At 40.7% G+C, this 25,024-nt stretch overlaps 1 protein-coding gene across 1 annotated transcript; it reads left to right on the forward strand.

Annotated features, from left to right (window-relative positions):
• Nucleotides 1–9,303: 9,303 nt before the first annotated feature.
• Nucleotides 9,304–19,062, forward strand: LOC114028519 (aflatoxin B1 aldehyde reductase member 2-like). Its single transcript, XM_027842789.1, has 7 exons — nucleotides 9,304–9,535; nucleotides 13,035–13,222; nucleotides 13,930–14,034; nucleotides 14,531–14,627; nucleotides 15,580–15,679; nucleotides 16,758–16,887; nucleotides 18,632–19,062. The coding sequence occupies exons 1-7, from the start codon at nucleotides 9,325–9,327 to the stop codon at nucleotides 18,791–18,793; spliced, it is 993 nt and encodes a 330-aa protein (XP_027698590.1). The 5' UTR covers nucleotides 9,304–9,324; the 3' UTR covers nucleotides 18,794–19,062.
• Nucleotides 19,063–25,024: the final 5,962 nt, after the last annotated feature.

Raw genomic sequence — 25,024 nt, forward strand, 5'->3', positions numbered from 1 at the left:
GAGAGTGTCCTGGAGTGAATTATGAGCAGGGCTCTTCTGGGGCCTGGGGTTGGTTGGGTCCTTGGTGGGATGGTGTCTAAGAACTTGAGATGAGGATTTCCCTATGTAGTCAAGGAATTGGTCTGATTCAGGTAGCTTCACAACTTATTCAAGGCTCCCCCAGATGCATACCTGCACACCCTGTAAAATGCTCTATAAATTAGTAATTATTATTCAGCTCCCTGGGGCTCAATGTCCTCATCTGTTGAATGGGGATACTCTAGGTATTATCTTGCTCAGAAGAGGAATAAATACCAATTTATATATAACATACAACCCTTAACATGCTACAGAAAAATGGCAGTGATAACAGCTGATGTTCATAAAGGGCTTTGTTCAACTTGCATTTCTGGTAGAATATAAGCTCCTTGAGGGCAGGAACTGTCTCACTTTGGGGTTTCACAGGATCATATCTTTACAGCTGGAAGGGACCTCAGAAGCATCCAAACTCCCTACTTTTCTAATGAGGAAGCCAAGGCCTGCAGATGTAAAGTAATCATCCCAAATAAACATCGGAAGTGAGATTTTAACTCAGGTACTCCTACTACTGAACCAGTGCTCTGTCAACACCTATCACAAGCCTTGTACATAGCAGGGGCTTAATAAATGCTTATTGGTGGATTGACAGACCTTGTGTCATTTATTGTTGTTGTTCTGTCCAGAACTGAGATGCCATCATTATGAACAATTCTTAGAGTAGAATATACATTCCACCAATTCTGGGGACAAAATACTAACTTAAAAGAGGAAAGAATCATAAATCTTTAAAACAAACATATCAGTTCTAAAGACACAAATAGAAGAAACCATAAACCTAACTCATAACTTTTAAGTGTGAATGGACTAAATATTCCAATAAAAAGAAAGAGGGTGGCAGACTGGACAATAAAAGAAAACCCTTCCTTCCCAAAACTCTGTTATTGACCAGAAACAAATGAAAACCAAAGACTTGTATAGGAGCTAAATGAGAAGATGGAACAAAACAGAGTATGCATCAGGTGAAGCAAAAAAGCAAATGCTGGAATTATGCTATTCCACAAAGCAAAAGTAAATATTCACAATATCATTACAGTCAAACAAGGACATTAAATTATATTTAAAGGAAACATAGACATCAAACCACTATCCATATTAAATTTATATGCACTAAGTCACATACCATCTAAATTCATAAAGGAAAAATTAATTGAATTTTTAAAAAGATACTAATAATAACAGTAATAGTAGGAGACTTTGATGTTCCTTTCTGAGCTGTGCAAATCTAAGAAATATAAATAAAAGAAAAAATAATGTATAAAATGAACAAATTATAGCTAAAAGATTTATAACATTTCCTAAATGGAACCACTATTTCTGAGCACTAGATGGCATTTTTTTTACAAGAAAGTAAGAAAGAAATTTCAAATAGATATAATACTAAAAACATTTACAGACCATAATACAATAAACATAGTAATCAACTGAGGAAGCACAACCAAAAAACACTGAGGCAAAATTGGGACAATAATGAATCCTAAATAACAAATAGCTCAGAGAACAAATCATAGAAACAATAATTATGCAAGATAATGACAGTGATGAGACAACACACCAAAATTTCTTAGATGCATTTCTTGAATGATTTATGTACTGGAAATAGAAAGCAATATGCTTTCTCACCTATTCATAGCACCTTTAAAAAAGTGGATTGTGTTTGCACATGTATAACCTATGTCAAATTGCTTCCTGTCTTAGAGGGGGGAGGGAAGGAAGGAAAGGAGAAAATTTGGAACTCAAAAAGTTTTTTGGAATAGTATTTTGTTTTTTCGAATTACATGTAAAGATAGTTTTCTACATTCGTTTTTATGAGATTTTTCAGTTCCAAATTTTTTCTCCCTCCCTTGCACTCCCCCTCCCCAAGACAGCAAGCTATCTGATAGGTTATACATGTACAATCATGTAAACATATTGCCACATTAGTCAAGTTATGAAAGAAGAAACAGAACCAAAGAGAAAAACCACAAACAAAAAAAGTGAAAATAGTATGCTTTGATCTGCATTCAGACTCCCTAGTTGTTTCTCTTGATGTGGATAGCATTTTCTGTCACGAGTCTCATGGAATTGTCTTGGATCACTGTATTTCTGAGAAGAATTATGTCTATCACAGTGGATCATTGCACAATGTTGCTGTTACTGTGGAACTCAATATTTGAAAAAAAGAAAAAGGAATGTTAAAAATTGCCTTCATGTGTAATTGGGGAAAAAATAGAATGGAAAATATTGAATATAGCCCTCACTGACCACAATACAATAAATGCATAGACAGTCATGGACTTTAAAGTAAGAAATCAAACTGAAATGGAGACCAAATAATTTACTTCTACAGAACAAAAAAGATAATTTCATAATTTGACAAAATGTCAATAATGAAAAAGCATAATAAAACTTTGAGTTGTAGCCAAACAAGATATTTAGGGGATATCTAGAAACACTTCTATCAACAAAAAAAAGAACACATCCATAAACTGGCCATGCAACAATAAAAACAAAAACCTAGAGAAGGCCAATTAAATTCTGAAAACTGAAGAGAAACAAAATTTTTTTTTAAAAAAAACTATTGAATTGTTAAATAAAGTGAGGGATTTGTTTAGCAAAAAATTAATAAATATAGATAAGTGATTGCTAAAAAAAATCAGTGCTACTATCAAAAATGAAAAAGGAGAAATAAAAGAAAGCATCAAAACATTTTTTGCTCATTAATATGTCAACAGATAAATGAAATGGATGAATATTTACAAAAATATATAACAACTAAATTAACAGACTAAGAAACAGAAAATTCAAATTACTCAATCTCAGAAAAAGGAAATTGAATAAATCAAAAAGTAAATTCCAAAGGAAAGATCTCCAGGACTAGATGGTTTTCAAAGTGAATTCAATGAAACATTAAAAGAATAATGAATTCCAATATTGTATCAACTATTTGCAAAAACAGGGAGAAAAAGGATCCTACCAAACTCCTTCCATGAGACAAATATGGTCCTGATGCCCAAACCAGGGAGAGAAAAAACAGGAAAAAACCAACTATAGACCAATGTCTTCAACAGATACTGATTCAAAAATATTCAATAAAGTGCTAACAAAGAGTCTACAGCAACATATTTAAAACATTATATAACATGATCCTATTGGATTTACAGCATTTATGCAGGCTTGATATTAAGAAAACTAAAAACATGATAGATAATATTAATAAGAAAAAAATTAAAATCACATGATTACCAAGATGCAGAAAAAGCTTTTGACAAAATAATACCACTTGATGTTAAAAAAATTAAAAAGCATAGGAATAAAAGACATGTACTATTTCTTATAAATAGTAGTTATCTAAAACCAAGAGCAAAGATTATCAGTGTTGTGATTGGAATTTAACAAAAGGGCAAACTGAAGCAGATCTCTGAGCAAGATAACATTTATTAGCAGGGGCATGCCACCTGTCAATAAATGGGGTCAATGTATTGCCTCTATTAATGACAAAGACCCCAGTAAAGGACAGTTCCCCTTATATAGGTTTTGGGGAGGACAGAACAAAGAACAGAACAGGGTAGATGACATCATGGGATTAAAGACAACAGGATTGGTTACAGAGATGGCGCTCAGGGAACAAGATTGGTTGGAAGTTTGGTAATGGGAGCTAGTGATGACACCCCCCCCCCCCCCCCCACCCCCGTTCTCTCATGAGACTAAGAGGTGCTCATTGTCTGAGGGCAGGTGTGAGATAGTGGCTCAGACTTTTTGCACAGGAAACCAGACATCCTTGAAGGATAGCTGGGTGAATTAAAGATATCAGGTCCAAACTCCTTTTCTGTTCACACATATTCTCTAAAACCAGTTAAATTCCTTGAGTGGGAGAGCTGGATTTTTTCATCTTAACCTACTGCAGGCCAGTTGAATTCTTAACCAAGTTCACAGACAAAGAAATGTGATTTAAACAGTTACAGGACAAAATCAATTACTTGTAAATAGTGTCAATAAATAAATTAGAACAGATCAATTTTAAACTTCTCATCAGCAATGAAGAAATACTAGAATCCTTTCCAGTAAAATAAGAAATAAAGCAAAGATGTCCATTGTTTCCATGATGTTTTATATCATACCGGCTGTGACAGTTATAGCAATGATATATGAAAATAAATTGAGGGAATAAGCATAGACAAAGAAGAACTAAAGTTATTGATTTCTGCAGATTATATGATGTTTCACTTAGAAAATCCTAGAGATTGAACTAAAAAAAGTTCACTGAAATAGTAACTTCAAAAAAGTAGCAGGACCTAAAATGAATCCACATAAATAATCAGATTTCCTGTATATTATCAACGAAACCCATAAGAAAGAGACAGAGTGATTCCATTCTATTTGGTTACAGAATTTAAAAAATATTCAGAAGTCCACCTACCAAGGAAGAAAGAGAATTATAAAAATATAACAACAAACCATTCTTTACAGAAATACAGTGGATCAGCCTGCCAATATAATAAAAATGACAATATTATCAAGTTAATTTATTCAGTGCCATCCCAATCAATGGGTTAATTTATAAAATGATAAAAAATAATAACAACACTCATTTGAAGGAAAAAAATCATATTACATTCATATCTAGGAAGTTAGAAAAAGCAGGGATGAGGAAGAAATAGCATTTCCAGAAGACAAACTGTTTTATAAAGCAATAATCAAAAAATTAATTGGTACTGGCTAGAAAGAAATAGAAAATTCATCAGTGAAATATATTACATGAATAAAACTTAGATGAACATAGTAATGATAAATTGTTAAACCCAAGTATCCAAACGACTGGAATAAGGACTTGCTATTTGACAAAACTGCAGGGAAAACTGGAAAGCAGGTTCGCAGAAATGCAATTTAAATCAGCATATCACACCATATACTATAGTTACCTACAAATGGACACAGGACTACTAGTGATGTGCAAATCAACTGAGATAAAGAAAAATACTTAAATGTGTTGACATACAATAAACTTAAAGATTTTTTACACCTTTGAAAATTTTAAATATGTATTATGTCCCTCTTTTGCTGCAAACACTTGTTCTCCATGATTAAACTTGGAGCTTACAAGACTTTTGACACTAATTTTTCATCTTGAAACTATACTTTTATCACATTGTATAGTAAGCATACTTTTGATGGACAGTACTTTTTTTTTTTCCAAGTCTAGCTTTGTTGATAGATAACCCATAGATTTTCACTGGGGATTTAAATCAGGTGAGTTTCCAGGTCATTGAAGAATGCTTATCTCCATCTCTTGGATAAATGTTTTAACCTTCTGTGATGTGTGGCATAGTGTAAGGTATTTTGCAGCATTTCTGCCTCAGACACATAGGAGCTGTGTGATCGTAAGCATGTCACCTAAATTCTCTGAGTACCAGTTTCCTCATCTGTAAAATGGCATTAATAATATTACATTATTATAACATAATAATGTTGGAGTTGTTGGACGGACCAAAGGAGATAATGTTTAGGTAAAGTACTTGGCAAATTTCAAAGCACTATCAAAATGTTCTTCAAAAGGCCTGAATTGGCTTCAGCCATTCCTTTTTGGTGGTCCTCTGCTCATACTGTGATTCCTTCACAGACAGTGACTGGTAAGAGACAAAGTTCTAAGAGGAAAGGCTCTGGGCCCTTCCCTCCAAGGCCAATATCTGTCCCCATGAAAATGGACCTTGGTGCTTTGTCTCAGTATTTATTCTGTTTTAGGTGAAGGAGATGAATCTAGAGGCTCTGACCTTGTGGGTATGGAAAGGTCAGGAGACCAAGGCTCCAGGAATCTGGAGTCTACAAGCTGGAGTCTATGCCAGGTTTTAGAGCCAGTCTACCACTGCTGTCCTGAGAGTCAAGGAAAGACCATAAGGTCCAATGGTACCTGAAATAAAGAATCACCCTTCAGTCAAGCCTCATCTAGATGGCAACTTGATGGGACCAATGCTATGTAGAAATGCTTGTTTGATACACAACCTGTAACAACACTATAGATATCATATCATACCATACCACAAACAAATTAGAGAAACAAAGAAGGAGATTCTTTTCATACAATCATGGATAGGGAAAGAGTTCTTGACCAAACTGTGGAGAGAGAGACTCACAGGACATAAAAAAGAGAATTTTGATTATATTAAATTAAAAAGTTTTTCCACAAACAAAAGCAATGAAACCAAAATTAAAAGGAAAGCACAAAATTGGGAGAAAAGTTACAGAAAATTTTGCTGATAAAAATCTCATTTCTCAAACATATAGAGAACTGAGCTAAACTGGATTATAAGTAATTTTCCAATTGTTAAATGGTCAAATGCTCTAAATCACTAAAAATTAGAGAAATGGAAATTAAAACAACTCTGACATACCACCTCACACATATCAGATTAGCTAACCGTGACAGAAAAGGAAAATGACACATGTTGGAGGGGCTGTGGCAAAATAGGTACACTAATGCCTTTTGGTGGAGTTGGGAACTGATCCAACCATTCTGGAAAACAATTTGAAACTATGCCCAAAGGACTATAAAACTGTGCACACACTTTGACTCAGCAATACTACTACTAGGTCTATATCACAAAGAGAACAAAGAAAAAGCAAGGGGACTCATATGTACAAAAATATTTATAAAAGCTCTTTTTATCGTGGCAAAGAATTGGAAATTGAGGGTATACCCATCCACTGGGGAATAGCTGAACAATTTGTGGTATATGAATGTAATGGAATATTATTATTCCATAAAAAATAGTGAACAGGCTGATTTCAGAAAAACCAGGCAAGACTTACATGAACTAATGCTGAGGGAAGTAAGCAGAACCAAGAGAACATTGTACATAGTAACAGCAACATCGTATGACGATTGACTTTATTACACTTAGCTCCTCTCAGCAATGTAATGATCTAAGACAATTCCAAAAGACTCACAATGGAAAACTCTATCCACATCAGAGAGAGAATTGTAAAGTCTAAATGCAAATCAAAGCGTACTACTTTCTCTTTTTTTGTTTGTTTTTTCTTTCTTGTGGTTTTTCCCTTTTGTTCTGATATTTCTTTCACAACATGACTGATGTGGAAATATGTTTAATATAATTGTATAAGTATAGCCTATATCAGATTGCATGCCATTTTGGGGAGCCAGGAGGGAAGGAAGGGAGAAAAATTTAGAACTCAAAATCTTACAAAAGTGAATGTTGAAAGCTAAAAATAAATAAATAAAAATAAAGTAAAAACTTAGAAATGAAAAGGACAATTTCGATTATATTAAATTAAAAAGGATTTGCATAAACAAAACCATAAAACCAAAATTAAAAGGAAAGCACACAACTGGGAGAAAAATAACAGCAAGTTTTGCTGATAAAAATCTCATTTCTCAAATATATGGAGAACTGAGCTAAACTGAGAAGATTATGAGTCATTCTCCAATTGGCAAATGGTCAAAAGCTATGACTAGGCAGTTTTCAGAAGAAGAAATCAAAGCTATCAATAAACATATGAAGACAAAAATGCTCTAAATCACTAAAAATTAGAGAAATGCAAATTAAAACAACTCTGTCATACCATCTCACACTTATCAGATTGGGACAAAAAAAGGACAATTGTTGGAGGAGTTATGGGAAGAGAGGCACACTAATATACTATTATTGTAGCTGGGAATTGCTTCAACTATTCTGGAAAGCAGTTTGGAATTATACCCCAAAAGCCACTTAACTGTGAATACCTTGTACCCCAAAATGATCAAAGACAAAAGGAAAGGACCCATATGTGGAAAAATGTTTACGATGTAACTTTTTGTTTTAGTAAAGGGAATGGCCGAACATAATATCATATATGAATGTAATGGAATATTATTGTTCCTAAGGAAAAAGGAAAGGGTTAGATTCAGAGAAATCTGGAAATTTGTATCAATGAACTGACACAAACTGAAGCAAGCAGAACCAGGAAAATAATATATACGAAGACAACATTGTAAAGGGAAACAACTTTGAAGGACTTAAGAACTCTGACCAAGTCAATGACCAGCCACCATTCCAGCACTCTGACAGAGAATGCTTCCCACCTTCTGATAGAGAAGTGATGGACTTCAGAAGAGTAGGAGGCATACATTTTCTGACAAGGCCAATGGATGGATCTTTTTTTTTTCCTGGACTATATTTATTGTTGAAGGGTGCAGTGGGAATGTTGTTTAGATTTTTGGGGGGAGGGAGAGAAAAAGTTATGAGTGAAGGAGAAGGGAGTAATAGTGGTTCCCCTAAATAATGCAGCATTTACAGTATACAGAGAAGAAAGCAGATGGAAATGGATATAAACAGAACAGGATTGGAATTATCCTGTTAAATTTATTCTATATTTGAAAAAATAAGCCTGACGTAATTGAAATTTGTGGTTTCACACATACTAATCTTTTCTATTCTTTTATGTAGATATGATCACGTTAGTTGATGTCTGAAGTTCATAATCTTTTTAAAAGATTTAATGGCATGGTTTTCCGGGTTTCTGATTGATAGGAGGTATTGCTACACCACCTATATTTCCCATTACATCCCTCCCTCCGCTGATTGTTATAGGCACCTTCACTAATTCCCTGCTTGGGTGATGGAAGGGAGGGGCAGAATGGGGGTCACGGGACACGAGGCTCAGGACTCCTCCGTCCTCAGGACTGCTCTCCCACCCCTGCCAGATTACTGGGTCCCTTCCAGGGGGATAATGAAAACCCAGCCTGGAAGCTTCAGTCCTTTCTCGGCCCTCCCTGCTCAGGGGGCTGGAACTCCAGAGTGGGACCGGGATAAAAGAGTCCTAGGCTGGAATCCGAGCTCAGGGAGACCCCGGGTAAACGCCTTTCTGTCCCTGAGCCTCAGTTTCCTCATCTGAAAAAGGAGAGTGTTGGACTAGAGGTTCCCTTAAGGTTGCTTCAGCTCCAGATTCCGGGATACTGGAGAAGGGTCCGGGGTGGGAGCGGGGCGGTACGCACCGGCCAGTCCCGCTGCCGTCCGTCGGGACCGCGCGGACCCAAAGAGCACCCAAACCTGGTCCGGGAGGATGCAGGGCTTCCACCTCCCTCAGTGGCGCAGCGCACTTCGCACACGAACCTAGACAGATGGCTCTCTCCGCTCTCCCCCTTCCCTACCCACCTCCTGAGTGACGTCACGGGACCGGGGCCCGCGTGCGCGGGCAGCGCGCATAAAAAGTTCCTCCTGCCCAGATCCTCGAGTGCACAAGTGTCTGCTCTGCTCTTGTAACGCAGCCGCCGCGATGTCCTCGGCCGCTCGAACTCTGCCGGCCACCGTGCTGGGCGCCATGGAGATGGGCTGGCGCATGGACCTGGCAGCCAGCAAAGCCTCCATGCAGGCCTTCCTGGACCGCGGCTACCGCGAGGTGGACACGGCCCACTATTATGGCGAAGGCCAGTCTGAGAGTTTCTTGGGCAGCATGGACCTGGGGCTAAAAGACGGCAGCAAAGGAGGTAAGCCGGCCAGTGCCCTGCCTGCCCCGACCCTGTGCACCAGCCCCTGCCCAGACCCCGGGGTCCGTGCCTCCCAGCGTCGTGCAACTTCAATCCACCCCACCCCCAGACATGGCAGATGGGTCCTGAGTCCGTACAGCCTCGACTCTCCTTGATGTCGCAGTCAGAGGAGTGCACCTTTGAGTGCTGCCACTGGGCTCCAAGGCCGGTACAGTCCTGAACTCCTCCTCTGGTACTTGCATCCTCAGTCCCCTTGATCTGGGTTCTCTATGCCCGCCCCTGCAGCCTCTACCCCGCCAAAACATTGTTTTTTGGGTTCCCTGACACCTTTACAACCCCAGCTTCCACCTGGACAGTGCATCTGGAGGCCATGCATCCTAATCTCTAAAACGTGCTGTCGCCTCACCTGAACAGTGTAATTAATCTCTGACCTCTCCGCCTCTCCTCAGTAACCTTTGGCTTCATCACAATCAGCTGGTCCCCAAACACTCTGACTTCCCCTGGCGCCTACCTGGCTCTTTTAAAGGACCCCTGCTCCCAAGGTGTCCCCAGCGCCACGACGGTCGGCCCCGAAAAGTAACTGGATTCTCATCGTCGTCGTTACTCACGCTTTGGCTAGTAGCCTTCCTATGGGCTCCCAGCCCCCAGGCATGCCCCCAGTACTTCCTTCGAAGCCTGCCAGGCCGAGTTAAAGTTCCTGCCTAAGGGAAGGGGAGGGCATGTTGTTGACCTTGGGTGCGGTTTTTTCAATTTTATCTGGCACTGCTTAGAGACCAAGGAGTTTGAGGGGTGGGATGGAGAGAGGGAATAGGTCTGTTCTGTCTCAAGGTTGTGATGCTACTTAGAGCCTCCATTGGGGCTGGAGGAGAGACTCAGGGAGAGTCTTCCCTTGCTACACTTCAGCAAAGTGAATGAGGCCCATTTATGGCCTCAGTCCTTCAGTGCCTACTCTTACCCCAAACTGCCTCCCTAAGTAGGTGATCTACTGCTTTCTCAAATTTATAGAATCTAAGAGCTGGAAGCAACCTTAGAACCTAGACTGTTAGAACTCAAATGAACCTTAGAAAGTAGAGTGTCAGGACTAAGGGAGCTTAGAGATCACTTTTATCTCAACTCCCTCTTTTACAGAGAGGGAAACTGAGGCCCAGAAATGGAAATGACTTCTCTAAGGCAACACACACAGTGAATGAACTGCAGAGTTGGGACAGGACTGGCAGCCCAGGGCTTCTTTCTTCCACATTGTCCCATCTGAGCATTGCTTATTTCATTCCTGGAGGAAAGGAGGGTTTTGGGATTCAGTATTATAATTCAGTGCAGCCAGGTGGTACAGTGGATAGAGCACCAGGCCTGGAGTCAGGAAGAGCTGAGTTAGAGCTGGCCTCAGACATTTACTAGCAGCTGTGTGACCCGAGGCAAGTCACTTCACCCTGTTTACCTCAGTTTCCCTATCTGTCAAATGAGCTGGAGAAGGAAATGGCAAATCACTCCAGTATCTTTGCCAAGAAAACCTCAAATGAGGTCATGAAAGCTCAGACAGGACTGAAACGACTGGACACACACATTATACATCTGTACGCTCTCAGATCCCAGCTCTGAACTTTCATTGTGACCTTGAGAAAGTACTTGAACTCTCTGGGTATAGAATCATCAATTGAGAGAAGCAAGGGACCTTAGAGGTCATCACATCACAACTCTCTCATTTTACAGATGAGGAAACTGAGACCCAGAAGAGATTTTTCCCCTCACCTGTAATGGACTAAATGTCTAGAGGCCTTCCAGCTCTACACTTGTGTTCCCATGATCCCTGAATTATCTTTCCAGCTTCCTGCTAATCAGGGCCCTTTAACCACCATTCCTCTCCACCACCTCTTTCCCCACCCCTACCCACCACTTAGGCTGGGTCCTATCCCCCAAATTGTAGTTGTAGCTGAAAACAAAATTCCTAGTAGGACCCAATCTTTTTCCTGGCAGCTAAGAGAGGAAGGATAGAGTATGAAACTGAGTAGAGGAAACCACCTAAGTGATTGGACTGCCTTCCATGGGCAGCTAAGAATCAGGAAGACCTGAGTTGGAATCCAGCCTCAGCATTTACTAGTTTATAACCCTAGGCAAGTCACTTAGCCTCTGCTTGCCTCAGTTTCCTCAACTGTTAAATGGAGATAACAATAGCACCTACCTTCTAGGGTGGTTGTGAGGATCAAATCAGGCAATATCTGTAAAGCATCTGGCACACAGTAGGTACTTAATAATGCTTTGTGTCACACTAGGCAGGTGACTTAAGTCTGGGAGCTCAGTAACAGGTGTGACAAGTAAATTTAAAATGACACCTTATTGATTGGACTTAAACTTGACTTTTGTCCTCTTCTCCTGACTCCCTTGTCTCCAGATCCCTTCCCCCTCATTCATAGGAACACCAGATGTAGCATTTGAGATTAGAGATCATTTGACCCAACCAGCCTCCTCCTTCTAGGGGCTAGGAAACAGATTCAGTGAAGTGACTTGCCCAAGGTCACAGAGCTACTGAGCAATAAAATCCCTTATTTGACAGATGAGGAAACTGAGACCCACAGTGAGTAAGTGACTTGCCAGAGGCTGCACAGGTTGTCAGTGGCCCAGCCAGGATTTGCAGCTGAGCTCTCTCTCGACTTCAAATCCAGAATTCTTTCCTCTATGCCAGGCACACAGACACACAGACACACACACACAGACACACACACACACACACACACACACACTTCCTTTCATGAAAACCCATGTTCAGGTGACCTGGACAAGTCATTTTTCCTTGCTAGATTTTTATATTCTCCAAGGTAAGATAAGATGTTTGGACTAAATCAGGGATTCTTAACCCTGGGGTCCTAGGATAGCTTTCAGGGGATCTGTGATATTGGGAAAAAAACCTGCCTCCTGTTTCTTTTCACCAGCTTCTAACAGAAATGTAATATTAATTTCTTTGAATTATTTAAAAACATTATTCAGAGAATGGGTCCATGGTCTTTGCCAGATTGACATAGGGGTCCATGAAGGAAGAAAGGAAACAAGAATTTATTAAGTGCCTGCTATGAGCCAGGCACTGTTAAGCACTTACAAATATTATATCATTTCAGTCCTAGGAGGTAGGTGCTATCATTATTATTCCCATTTTACACTTGAGGAAACTGAGGCAGATAGCATTTCCATGACCTGCTCAGAGTGACACAGCTAGTAAGTATCTGACTCAGAATTTGAACTCAGCTCTTCCTGACTCCAGTCCCAGCAATTAGTTCACTGAACCACCTAACTGCCTCTAAAAACATACTATTAAGGTACATAGGAAGGCCCCCTGGGAAGGGGAGAAGAGATCCTGGGGAAAACTATGAGGATGAAAAAAACAAAAGATATCAATAAAACCTTTTGAAATAAATGTCAGCTGTTTGGATATAGGGCTTAGCTGAGGGTTTTCTGTCTATTGTTTGAATTGAATTGAATCTCAGCCACTCCTCCCACCTTTCTCCCCAAGTGAAAATTGCTACCAAGGCCAATCCTTTGGATGGGAAGACCCTCGGGGCCAGCAGTGTCCGGTCCCAGTTGGAGACCTCCCTGAAGAGGCTGCAGTGCCCCAGAGTGGATCTCTTCTACCTGCATTTGCCAGACCGTGACACTCCGTTGGAGGAGACGTTGGAGGCTTGTAACGAGCTACACAAGGAGGTGAGAGAGGAGGATGGCAGAAAGGGGCCTTTAGGGTACAGAGTATCAGAGCTGGGAGGGCCCTTAGAACCCAGGATGTCAGAGCTGGGACAGCCTTAGAACACAGAATGTCAGAGCTGGGAGGGCCCTTAGAATACAGAATGTCAGAGCTGGGAGGGCCCTTAGAACACAGACTGTCACACCTGAGAGGGCTCTTAGAACCCAGGATGTCAGAGCTGGGACAGCCTTAGAACACAGAATGTCAGATCTGGGAGGGCCCTTAGAAACAAGAATGTCAGATCTGGAGAAGTCTTTGAGCATTCCTCAATCATTCAAGATTATTTATTAACCACCTGCTGTCTGCCAGGCACTGTGATAGAGATGGAGATGAATGAAATAGTCTCTACTCACAAAGATATTCTAATTATAGTCCCTTCCTCTCTGCCTCCCCCTTCTCTGTCCCTCCTTCTCTCTCTCCCCACTTCCTTCCCTACCTCTTTCTGTCTCTCTTTCTCCCTCTCCCTCCCTCCCTCCCTCTCTCCCCCCTCCCCCTGCCTGCCTCTCTGTTTTTCCCTCTCTCTCTCCCTCTCTCCCTTCTCTCCTTTCCTCCCTCTCTCTGTCTCTCTCTTTCTCCCTCTCTGCCTCCTTCCCTCTCTCCTCCTCCCATCCCCCCCTTCCCTTTCTCTCCTCTGTCCCTCTCTCTTTCTCTCTCCCTCTCTCTCCTGCAGGGTAAATTTGTAGAGCTGGGCCTCTCTAACTACACCTGCTGGGAAGTAGCTGAAATCTGCACCCTCTGCAAGAACAATGGCTGGGTCCTCCCCACGGTGTACCAGGTGAGCACCTGCCTGAGCCCGGGATGCTGCTGGACATCCTGCGGGCCCTTCTTGGCCACTAGGTTCACCAGGCCCCACGGGCAGGGAACCTTTATGCCATCGAGGTCATAGAAGGTCAGCCCCAACAGAAATTTGAGAGACCATCTACCCAGGCCCTCATTTTACAGGGGAGGAAATCCAGGACCAGAAGAGGGAAGGATTGGCCCCACATCAAAAAGCTAATAAATGGCCAAATTGGGACTCAGATCTAGGACTCTGACCCCCAGTGCTTTGGGGCAGAAAGAGTGCTGGCTTTGGAGACAGAAGACCTGGGTTCAAATTCTGACTCTGCTACTTCCTACCTAATGACTTCTTTCCTCTGGGCCTCAGTTTCCTCATCTGTGGACTGGACCTCCGGCCATCATGCCTAGCTTGTGACCTCTCCTGACCCGGGCTGGTTTGGGGGGTTCTCCCTTCCCTGAGCCTCCTCATCTGTGCTGTCCTCCCTCCCTCACAGGGCATGTACAATGCCATCACCAGGCAAGTGGAGACGGAGCTGTTCCCCTGCCTGCGTCATTACGGATTGAGGTTCTATGTCTTCAACCCTTTGGCTGGTAGGAGGAAAGAGGGGGAGGGGACCCCAGAGTCTGTGGGGTGGGATAGTAGAATGAAGACATGAAGTCAAGAAATATGGGTTCAAATCTGGTCTTTGATACTTCCTGGCTGTGTGTCCATGGGCAAATTGCACCCTCTCTAGCCAAATGGGGGAAATAATATTTATACTAACTACCTCATAGAGTTACCTCATTTTTTTAAAGATAAAGATTGCTCCAGAAATCTGAATTTATTTTGGCTCCCTTAGACCAATTAAGTCTGTATTCTAAGCTCAGTTTGAAGGAGTGGGGGAGGAGAGAGACAGTGTCCAAGGATGGTGGGGGGTCCCAGTGAGGTCAGTTGGAAACCGGAGACACTAATCCATACATGAGTAACCTCATGGGCCACATAGTAGCTTAAAGTGGGACACTATCTATGTTTTATTGTCATTTTATTTATTTTGTTAAATATTTCCTCATATTTCAATCTGGTTTTGTACCTTTGCCCTAGAAAAACTAGCCTTCTCCTCTTTCTGCTCTCCCAATCAGCCCCACCCCCAGTTCTGGAATTATGAACCAATGAACCCTGGCCATCATCCCTGGGTGGGGTGTGTCAATGTTGTGTCGTGTTCCCTCACTCACCCTCCTAGTCATTTTTGCCACCAAAATGCTCCTTCCAGGCCTTGTTTCTCGTGTCATTTCTGGGGTTAGAAAGGAAATTTTATGAGGGCAGGAACATTTTTTCCCTTTGTATCTGCACTTATAGCGCTTAGCTTTGATTGCTTTGCAGTAGTTCAGTAAAGTTTAATACATGCTTTTTCATTCATTCAGCTTCTTCCTGGATTGTTGCCAAGTTGAAAAGTGAGGCCCCAGCCTCATGCAGCCTTTGGCCTTTTACTTAGCTCTAAGCCTGTGTGAGTATCCTTAGCCCTCTGTGGAATCCCTGAGATCTAATTGTCTGTCCTTTCCACAGGTGGTCTCCTGACTGGCAAATACAAGTATGAAGACAAGGACAAAAAACAGCCTACGACCCGATTCTTTGGAAGGAATATCTCTGAGATGTACCATAAGCGGTGAGCTGCATGTGAGTGGGTCAGAGATGGGAGAATGTTCTGATCCCTCCCAGATCCCTGAATCCTCTTTCTTGTGGGTTGGGACCCTCTTAAACTGTCCTGACTCCAGTGGGCTTGGCTCCTGCGGGGTTATAGGAGGGAGAAGAGCTTAGAAGTCACCTCCCTCTTTTTACAGATTGGGAAACTGAGGCACAGAGAGATGAAGAGACTGACTGTCACAGAGCTAGTTGGCAGCTAGCCCTCACATGTGAGCCTGAGTCTTCTGGCTCCAAATGCATTGTTCATTCTGCCATACCAATCTCCCCTTGAGATCTCTCTTGCCTCTCTGAGCTCACCTTCATGGCCAGAATTGCAGGAATTGAGCCTGGAATTAGGAGTCCCTAGTGCTTAATCAGAACTTCACAGCTTGCCTTAGAGAGGACTTGCTTAGCAGATGGTGAAAAAAAAATGTTGGCCTAGAAATCTAGGCCTGTTTTCATCATTAAGTAGCTCTGGGACCTTGGATGAGGCATCATCATCTCTGAGTCTTCCTTTTCTCATCTGTAAAATGTGTTTCCTGACATTGAAACAAAATGTCCACAGGACAGGCCCTCACATGTATGACAGGTGCCCTTCTGCCCTCCCAACTGCCCCCAAGTTTAGACCATGCCCCCCAGTTCCCTTAACCCTTCTTTGAATGTCTGCCATGTCCTGGAGGGGCCTCACCTTCCTCTGGACTCTCTCAGTGTCCTTCCCAGAATGTGGCAGCCAGTCCTAAAATGGGCCCTCTTAGGATGCCACGTGGGATGAGATGGGTGATTATGGGAACACGTGACCCCAGAGGAATGAAGGGCTCAGATAACGTGTGCCCAAGGCCTCCGTCCCGCGCTCGTGAATTGTTCATGGGGTGGTAGCTGAGCATAACCAAAGGTCACTTTGGATCCTTTGCGATCCTCACTGGGGAGGTGCAGCCCCACTTGGAGGTTTGCAGTGGATGATACCTGGGTTCTCTGCCAAGCTGAGCCCCCACACAGGCCCTGCTGAGGCCAGTCTTGGGGACACTGACCACTAAACTTCCCTCTCTGCCCATTCAATGCAGCTACTGGAAAGTACTTCACTTTAAAGCCATCGATCTTGTGCGGAAAGCCCTGGCGGCATCTTATGGGGCCAACCCTCCCAGCATGACCTCAGCAGCCCTCAGGTGGATGTACCATCACTCCCAGCTCCAGGTAATGCCCCAGGGGCCCCAGGAACCCACCCATCCCCAGGGGTCTTGAGCCCTTTAGGAGGTTGGGCCCATTCTCAGCTTTGGCATTATTTCGAGGACATGTCCTTTCCTTCATAGAAATGTCTCTGCTGACTTTTTCTGGCCCTTGATCCAATGGGCTTTTTAGCACAATTGGATAAATATTGTTTGAACACAACTGGTTAAAGACACTACAAAGCATACTTCCTGAAACTCCTACTTGGATAAGGGATTCTTTTGTAATTTACACTTTGTACACAAAAGCTCTCTCTCAACCTACTGGTTCAGCTTTCTTCATTCTGAAAGGAAAGGGAACAAACATTTATATGGCACCTGCTGTGTGCCAGGTGCTGTGCTGAGCGCTGTTCAAATATTCTCTCATTTGTAATAACCCTGGGAGTTTGGTGCTATTCTTATCCTCATTTGACCTTTGGGGAAACCGAGGCAGGCAGCAGTGAAGTGACTTGTCCAGGGTCACACAGTTACTAAGTATCAGGGCTTCCTGCTGTATCTACTGGCCCACAGAGCTGCTTCTGAATCACCTCTTATGAGTCTTCCCATATGCCTTTGAAATCTTTTTATTTGTCTACACCTTCCTCTAACCATAGTGACCCATGACAGTAGCTGGTCAGAGTGGATAGAGAGCTGGCCTCAGAGTCTGGCTCGGGTCCGAGGCCCAAGTCAGGCTCTCTTATTTGGGTGGCCTTGGGCAAGCCCTTGGGTATCTTTCTTGCTGTCCAAGCTGCAAAGAAGACTCACCCACTGGGGGCTGGAAGCTGCCTCCTTCTGGGTTTGCAAAATAGTCCCTGGGCACCAGGGGTCACTGGATTGTCTGGTTGTTGCTGCTCACGGGTTGCTCTACCACCTCCTCGTGTGGCGTACTTTGAGTTCTATTCAGCGAGCATCGATGGGCACCTGCTGTGTGCCAGGCACTGCTCGAGGCCCTAAGAATTTCTACACACAAGGGAACAATATTCCCTGCCTTCCAGGAGGTGCATTCTAATGAGGGGTAGGATGCACAGATGAGTAACCTCATGATCATGTGAGCATGAGAAAGCAATAACAGTTGAGGAGAGCAGGGCAGGCTTCCAGGGGGAGGCGGTATTGGTGCTGAGCCTGGAAGGAAGCTGAGGATGCCAGGAGGTGGAAGGGAGAATATTCCAGATATGGTACATGACCCAAGCAAAGGTACCAGGGTGAGAGATGAAAATGAGGTTGGGGGGCAGCTAGGTGGTGCAGTGAATAGAGCTCTGGCCTTGGAGTCAGCAGGACCTGACTTCAAATCCAGCCTCAGACACTTAACACTTACTAGCTGTGTGACCCTGGGCAAGTCACTTAACCCGATTGCCTAAGCAAAAGAAAAAAAAATTGGGGTTGGAAAACAAAAAAACCATCCAGTTTGGTGGAAAGTGTGGAATTATGAGATATATGTCTGGAAAATTAGGCCAGATCATCTTGAGCCACAAGCCTCCTTGGTTACATGCTGAAGCTTACTTACACCCATCCGTGTCTTACCGTTGCCCTGGGGTGGGGGAAAGGCCAGCAATGGGGGTGGGGAGGGTCTTCATGGATTGTGGTCTACCATTAGTAACCCCAGAGCAGCAATGGGAGAATATAGGTGCTAATGAGATGATAGACTTTTGTGTCTGGGGGAGATATACTTCATGACTCTTCTAGTCATAAGGAACCTGCACACATAGCTTGCTTTCTCCCTCCTCTCCTGACAGGGTGCCCGTGGAGATGCCGTTATCCTGGGCATGACCAGCCTGGAGCAGCTACAGCAGAACCTGGCAGCAGCAGAGGAGGGCCCTCTGGAGCCTGGGGTGGTGAAGGCCTTTGACGAAGCCTGGAACCTCGTTGCCCATGACTGTCCCAACTATTTCCGCTAGCTCCAGCCATGGTGGTGGAGAGAGGCCCCCTCACTGATGCTGGCTGTCCCCATGCTCTCAGCCCCATCAGCCAGCCTTTGCCTTAACCTGTTGTAGCCTGAGCTCTGTCTTTCAAATTGTCCCTGTTCTCTGAATCCATGGTTTTCTAGCCTCCTTCCTGGAGGTGAGACCTCTGGCCTCCTGCCCTGTTGCTCCTACTGTTGAGAAGAGTGAAAGCCAAGACCAGCTCTGTCCTGTCCTGTTGGAATAAAAGCAAGTTTTGCACAAGAGAGTGTCCTGGAGTGAATTATGAGCAGGGCTCTTCTGGGGCCTGGGGTTGGTTGGGTCCTTGGTGGGATGGTGTCTAAGAACTTGAGATGAGGATTTCCCTATGTAGTCAAGGAATTGACCTCATTCAGGGAATTTCACACCTTATTCAAGGCTCCCCCAGATGCACACCTGGGCAGACTGTAAAGTGCTCTATAAATTAGTAATTATTTTTCAGCTCCCTGGGGCTCAGTATCCTCATCTGTCAAATGGGGATACTCTAGGCCAGGAGTGGAGAGCAGGCAGCCTCAAGGCCACATGTGGCCCTCTAGGTCCTGGGATGTGGCCTTTTGACTGAATCCAAGTTTACAAAGCAAATCGTTTTAAGAGGATTTATTCTGTGAAGTAAAGGGCTACACTTGAGAACTCAGAGGACCATATGTGGCCTTATGCTACAGAAAAATGGCAGTAATAACAACTGATGTTCATATAGGGCTTTGTTCTACTTGCATTTCTGGTATAACATAAGCTCCTTGAGGGCAGGAACTGTCTCACTTTGGGGTTTCACAAGATCGTATCTTTATAGCTGGAAGGGACCTCAGAAGCCTCCGGTTCAGACTCTTTACTTTTTTTGGGGGGGGGGGTAAGGCAATTGGGGTTAAGTGACTTGCCCAGAGTCACACGACTAGTGAGTGTTGTGTGTATGAGGCCAGATTTGAACTCAGGTCCTCCTGACTCCAGGGCCGGTGCTCTATGCACTGTGCCACCTAGCTGCCCTATGACTCCTTACTTTTCTAATGAGGAAACCAAGGCCTGAAGAGGTAAAGTAATCATGCCAAATAAATATCAGAGGTGAGATTTTAACTCAGGTACTCCTACTATTGAGCCAGTGCTTTTTCAACAACTATCATAAGCCTTGTACATAGTAGGGGCTTAATAAATGCTTATTGATGGATTGATAGATCTCGTGTCATTTATTGTTGTGGTTGTTCTGTCCAGAATGGGGATACCATCATTATGAACAACTCTTAGAGTAGAATATGGATTCTACCAATTTTGGAGATAAAATACTAACTAAAAAGAGGAAGGAAAATAAATTACAAATCTTTTAAAAAAAAACTCATCAATTTTAAAGATACAAATAGAAGAAACCATAAACCTAACTCATAACTCTAAATGTGAATGGATTAAATATTTCAATAAAAAGAAAGAGGGTCGCAGACTGGATAATAAAAGAAACCCTTTCTCCAAAAATCTGCTATTTACAAGAAATAACTAAAAACCAAAGACATACATAGGAGCAAAATGAGAAAATGGAACAAAACGGAGTATGCATCAGGTGAAGCCAAAAAGGACATGTTGGAATTATGCTGTTAGAGCAAAAGTAAATATTCACAATATCACTGCAGTCAAACAAGGACATTATATTATGTTTAAGGGAACCATAGACGTCAAACCATTATCCATATTAAATTTATATGCACTAAGTCATATAGCATCTAAATTCATAATGGAAAAATTAGTTGAATTGCAAAAAGACACCCATAATAACAGTAATTGTAGGAGACTTTCATGTTTCTCAGAGCTGTAGAAATCTAAGAAACATAAATAAAAGGAAAATACTGTATAAAAGGAATAATTTATAGCCAAAAGATTTATGGTAGTTTCTAAATGGAACCACTATTTATCAGTACTACATGGTATTTTTTAAAAAAAAAAAAAGGAAAGAAAGAAATTCCAACTAGATGTAATACTGAAATATCATTTATAGACCATAATGCAATAAACATAGTAATTAACTGAGGAAGCACAACCAAAAACACAGAGGTCAAATTGAGACAATAATAAATTCTAAATAACAAATAGCTCAGAGAACAAATCATAGAAACAATAATTATGGAAGACAATAATAGTGATGAGATGACACACCAAAATTTCTTAGATGCATTTCTTAGATGATTAATTAACTGCAAATAGAAAGCAATATGCATGTTTCTCACCTCTTCATAGCACTTGTTAAAAAAATGGATCATGTTTGCACATGTATAACCTATGTCAAATTGCTTACTGTCTCAGAAAGGGGGAAGGAAAGGGAAGGGAAGGAGAAAATTTGGAACTCGAAAAAATTTTTTGTAAATAATATTTTATTTTTTTCCAATTACATGTAACAATAGTCTTCTACATTCATTTTTTATAAGATTTTTGAGTTCCAAATTTTTTCTCTCTCCCTTTCATCCTCCCTCCCTAAGATGGAAAGCAAGTTGATATACATTATACATGTACAGTCACGTAAGCATATTTCCACACACACAAAAAAAGTGAAAATAGTGTGCTTTGATCTGCATTTAGACTCCCTAGTTCTTTCTCTCGATGTGGATAGAATTTTCTGTCACAAGTCTTGTGGAATTGTTTTGGATCATTGTATTGCTGAGAGGAGCTAAGACTATCATAGCTGGTCATTGCACAATGTTGCTGTTACCGTGTAACTCAAAATTAAAAAAAAAAAGGAACGTTAAAAATTGCCTTTTCATGTAATTGGGAATAATAAAATATTATTTTTTAAAAATTGATCATATGCTAGTGCATAAAATCTTATAAACAAATGGAAAATATTAAATATAACCCTCATTGACCACAATTCAATGAAAAATATAATCAAATATACACGTTTAAAGAAAGAAATCAAACTTAAATGAAGATCAAAAAAATTAATTCTAAAGAACAAAAAAGATAATTTCATAAAACAAAATGTCAATAATGAAAAAGGATAATAAAACTTTGAGTTGCAGCTAAACAAGATATTTGGGGGATATCTAGAAACACTTCTATCAACAAAAGAAAGGACACATCAGCAAACTGGCCCATGCAGCAACAAAAACCTAGAAAAGCCCAATTACATTCTGAAAACTGAAGAGAAACATAATTGTTTAAAAAAACCTATTGAATTGTTAAATAAAACTACGAACTTGTTTAGGAAAAAATCAATAAATATAGATAAGTGATTGCTAAAAAAAAAAAAAAAAGTCAAATTGCCAGTATAAAAAATGAAAAAAAAAAGGAGAAATAAAAGAAAGCATCAGAACATTTTTTGCTCATTCATATGTCAACAGATAATTTAAATGAAATGGGCAAATATTTACAAAAATATACAGTACCCAAATTAACAGAGTAAGAAATAGAAAATTCAAATAACCCAATTTCAGAAAAAGGAAATTGAATAAATCAAAAAGTAAATTCCAAAGGAAAGATCCCCAGGACTAAATGGTTTTAAAAGTGAATTCAATGAAACATTAAAAGAACAATTAATTCCAATATTGTGTCAACTATTTGCAAAAATGGGGAGAAAAAGGATCCTCCCAAACTCCTTCCATGAGACAAATATGGTCCTGATGCCCAAACCAGAGAGAGAAAAACCAGGAAAAAACCACCCATAGACCAATGTCTCCAACAGATATTGATTAAAAAATATTGAATAAAGTGCTAACAAAGAGTCTATAGCAACATATTAAAAACATTATATAACATGATCCTATTGGATTTACAGCATTTACGTAGGTTTGATATTAAGAAAACTAAAAAGATGATAGATCGAATTAATAAAAAAAAATTAAAATCACATGATTACACCAAAATGCAGAAAAAGCTTTTGACGAAATAATACCACTTGATGTTAAAAAAAAAATTAAAAAGCATAGGAATAAAAGACATGTACTATTTCTTCTAAGTAGTAACCTATCTAAAACCAAGAGCAAAGATTATCAGTGTTGTGACTATAATTTAACAAAAGGCCAAACTGAGGCAGATCTGTGAGCAAGATAACATTTATTAACAGGGGCATGCCACCTGTCAATAAATGGGGTCAATGTATTGCCTCTATTAATGACAAAGACCCCAGTAAAGGGCAGTTCCCCTTATATAGGTTTTGGGGAGGACAGAACAAAGAACAGAACAGGGTAGATGACATTATGGGATTAAAGGCAACAGGATTGGTTACAGAGATGCGTCTCAGGAAACAACATGATTGGTTGGAAGTTTGGTAATGGGGGCTAGTAATGACACCCCCCTTCTCTCATGAGACTAAGAGGTGCTCATTGTCTGAGGGCAGGTATGGAATAGTGGCTCAGACTTTTGCACAGGAAACCAGACATCCTTGAAGGATAGCTGGATGAAGTAAAGATATCAGGCCCAAACTCCTTTTCTGTTCACACATATTCTCTAAAACCAGTTAAATTCCTTGAGTGGGAGAGCTGGATTTTTTCATCTTAACCTACTGCAGGCCAGTTGAATTCTTAACCAAGTTCACAGACAAAGAAACATGATTTAAACAGTTACAGGACAAAATCAATTGCTTGTAAATAGTGTCAATAAATAAATTAGAACAGATCAATTTTAAACTTCTCATCAGCAATGACGAAATATTAGAATCCTTTCCAGTAAAATAAGAAATAAAGCAAAGATGTCCATTGTTACCATGATGTTTTATATCATACCGGCTGTGATAGTTATAGCAATGATATATGAAAATAAATTGAGGGAATAAGCATAGACAAAGAAGAACTAAAGTTATTGATTTCTGCAGATTATATGATGTTTCACTTAGAAAATCCTAGAGATTGAACTAAAAAAAATTCACTGAAATAATAACTTCAAAAAAGTAGCAGGACCTAAAATGAATCCACATAAATAATCAGATTTCCTGTATATTATCAACAAAACCCTTAAGAAAGAGACAGAGTGATTCCATTCTATTTGGTTACAGAATTTAAAAAATATTCAGAAGTCCACCTACCAAGGAAGAAAGAGAATTATAAAAATATAACAACAAACCACTCTTTACAGAAATACAGTGGATCAGCCTGCCAATATAATAAAAATGACAATATTATCAAGTTAATTTAGTTATTCAATGCCATTCCAATCAATGGGTTAATTTATAGAATGACAAAAATAGTAACAAAATTCATTTGAAGGAACAAAATCATATTACTTTCATATCTAGGAAGTTAAAAAAAGTAGGGATGAAGGAGAATCAGCATTCCATATGACAAACTATATTATAAAGCAATAATCAAAAAATTATTTGATGCTGGCTAAAAAGAAATAGAAAACTGATCAGTGGAATAGATTATATGAATAAAACCTAGATGAACATAGTAATAATAATTTATTAAACCCAAGTATCCAAAGTTCTGGAATAAGGACTTGTATTTAACAAAAACTGCAGGGAAGGGGCAGCTAGGTGGCACAGTGGATACAGCACCAGCCCTGGAATCAGGAGGATCTGAGTTCAAATCTGTTCTCAGAAGCATGATACTCATTAGCTGTGTGACCCTGGGCACGTCACTGAACCCCAATTGCCTTGCCAAAAAACAACAACAAAAACTACAGGGAAAACTAGAAAGCAGGTTGGCAGAAATGCAATTTAGATCAGCTTATCACACCACATACTATAATTACCTTCAAATGGACACAGGACCTACAGTGATGTGCAAATCAACTGAGATAAAGAAAAATACTTAAATGTGTTGACATACAATAAACTTCAAGATTTTTTACACCTTTGAAAATTTTAAATATGTATTATGTGCCTCTTTTGCTGCAAACACTTTTTTTCCATGATTAGACTTGGAGCTTACAAGATTTTTGACACTAATTTTTCATCTTGAAACTACACTTTTATCACATTGTATAGTAAGCATACTTGTGATGGACAGTACTTTTTTTTTCCAAGTCTAGCTTTGTTGATAGATAACCCATAGATTTTCATTGGGGATTTAAATCAGGTGAGTTTCCAGGTCATTGAAGAATGCTTATCTCCATCTCTTGGATAAATGTTTTAACCTTCTGTGATGTGTGGCATAGTGTAAGGTATTTTGCAGCATTTCTGCCTCAGACACTTAGGAGCTGTGTGACCCTAACTAAGCATGTCACCTAAATTCTCTGAGTATCAGTTTCCTCATCTGTAAAATGGTATTAATAATATTA

This window comes from Vombatus ursinus, unplaced genomic scaffold (assembly GCF_900497805.2).
Source record: "Vombatus ursinus unplaced genomic scaffold, bare-nosed wombat genome assembly UNPS02014884.1, whole genome shotgun sequence".
NCBI lineage: Eukaryota > Metazoa > Chordata > Mammalia > Diprotodontia > Vombatidae > Vombatus > Vombatus ursinus.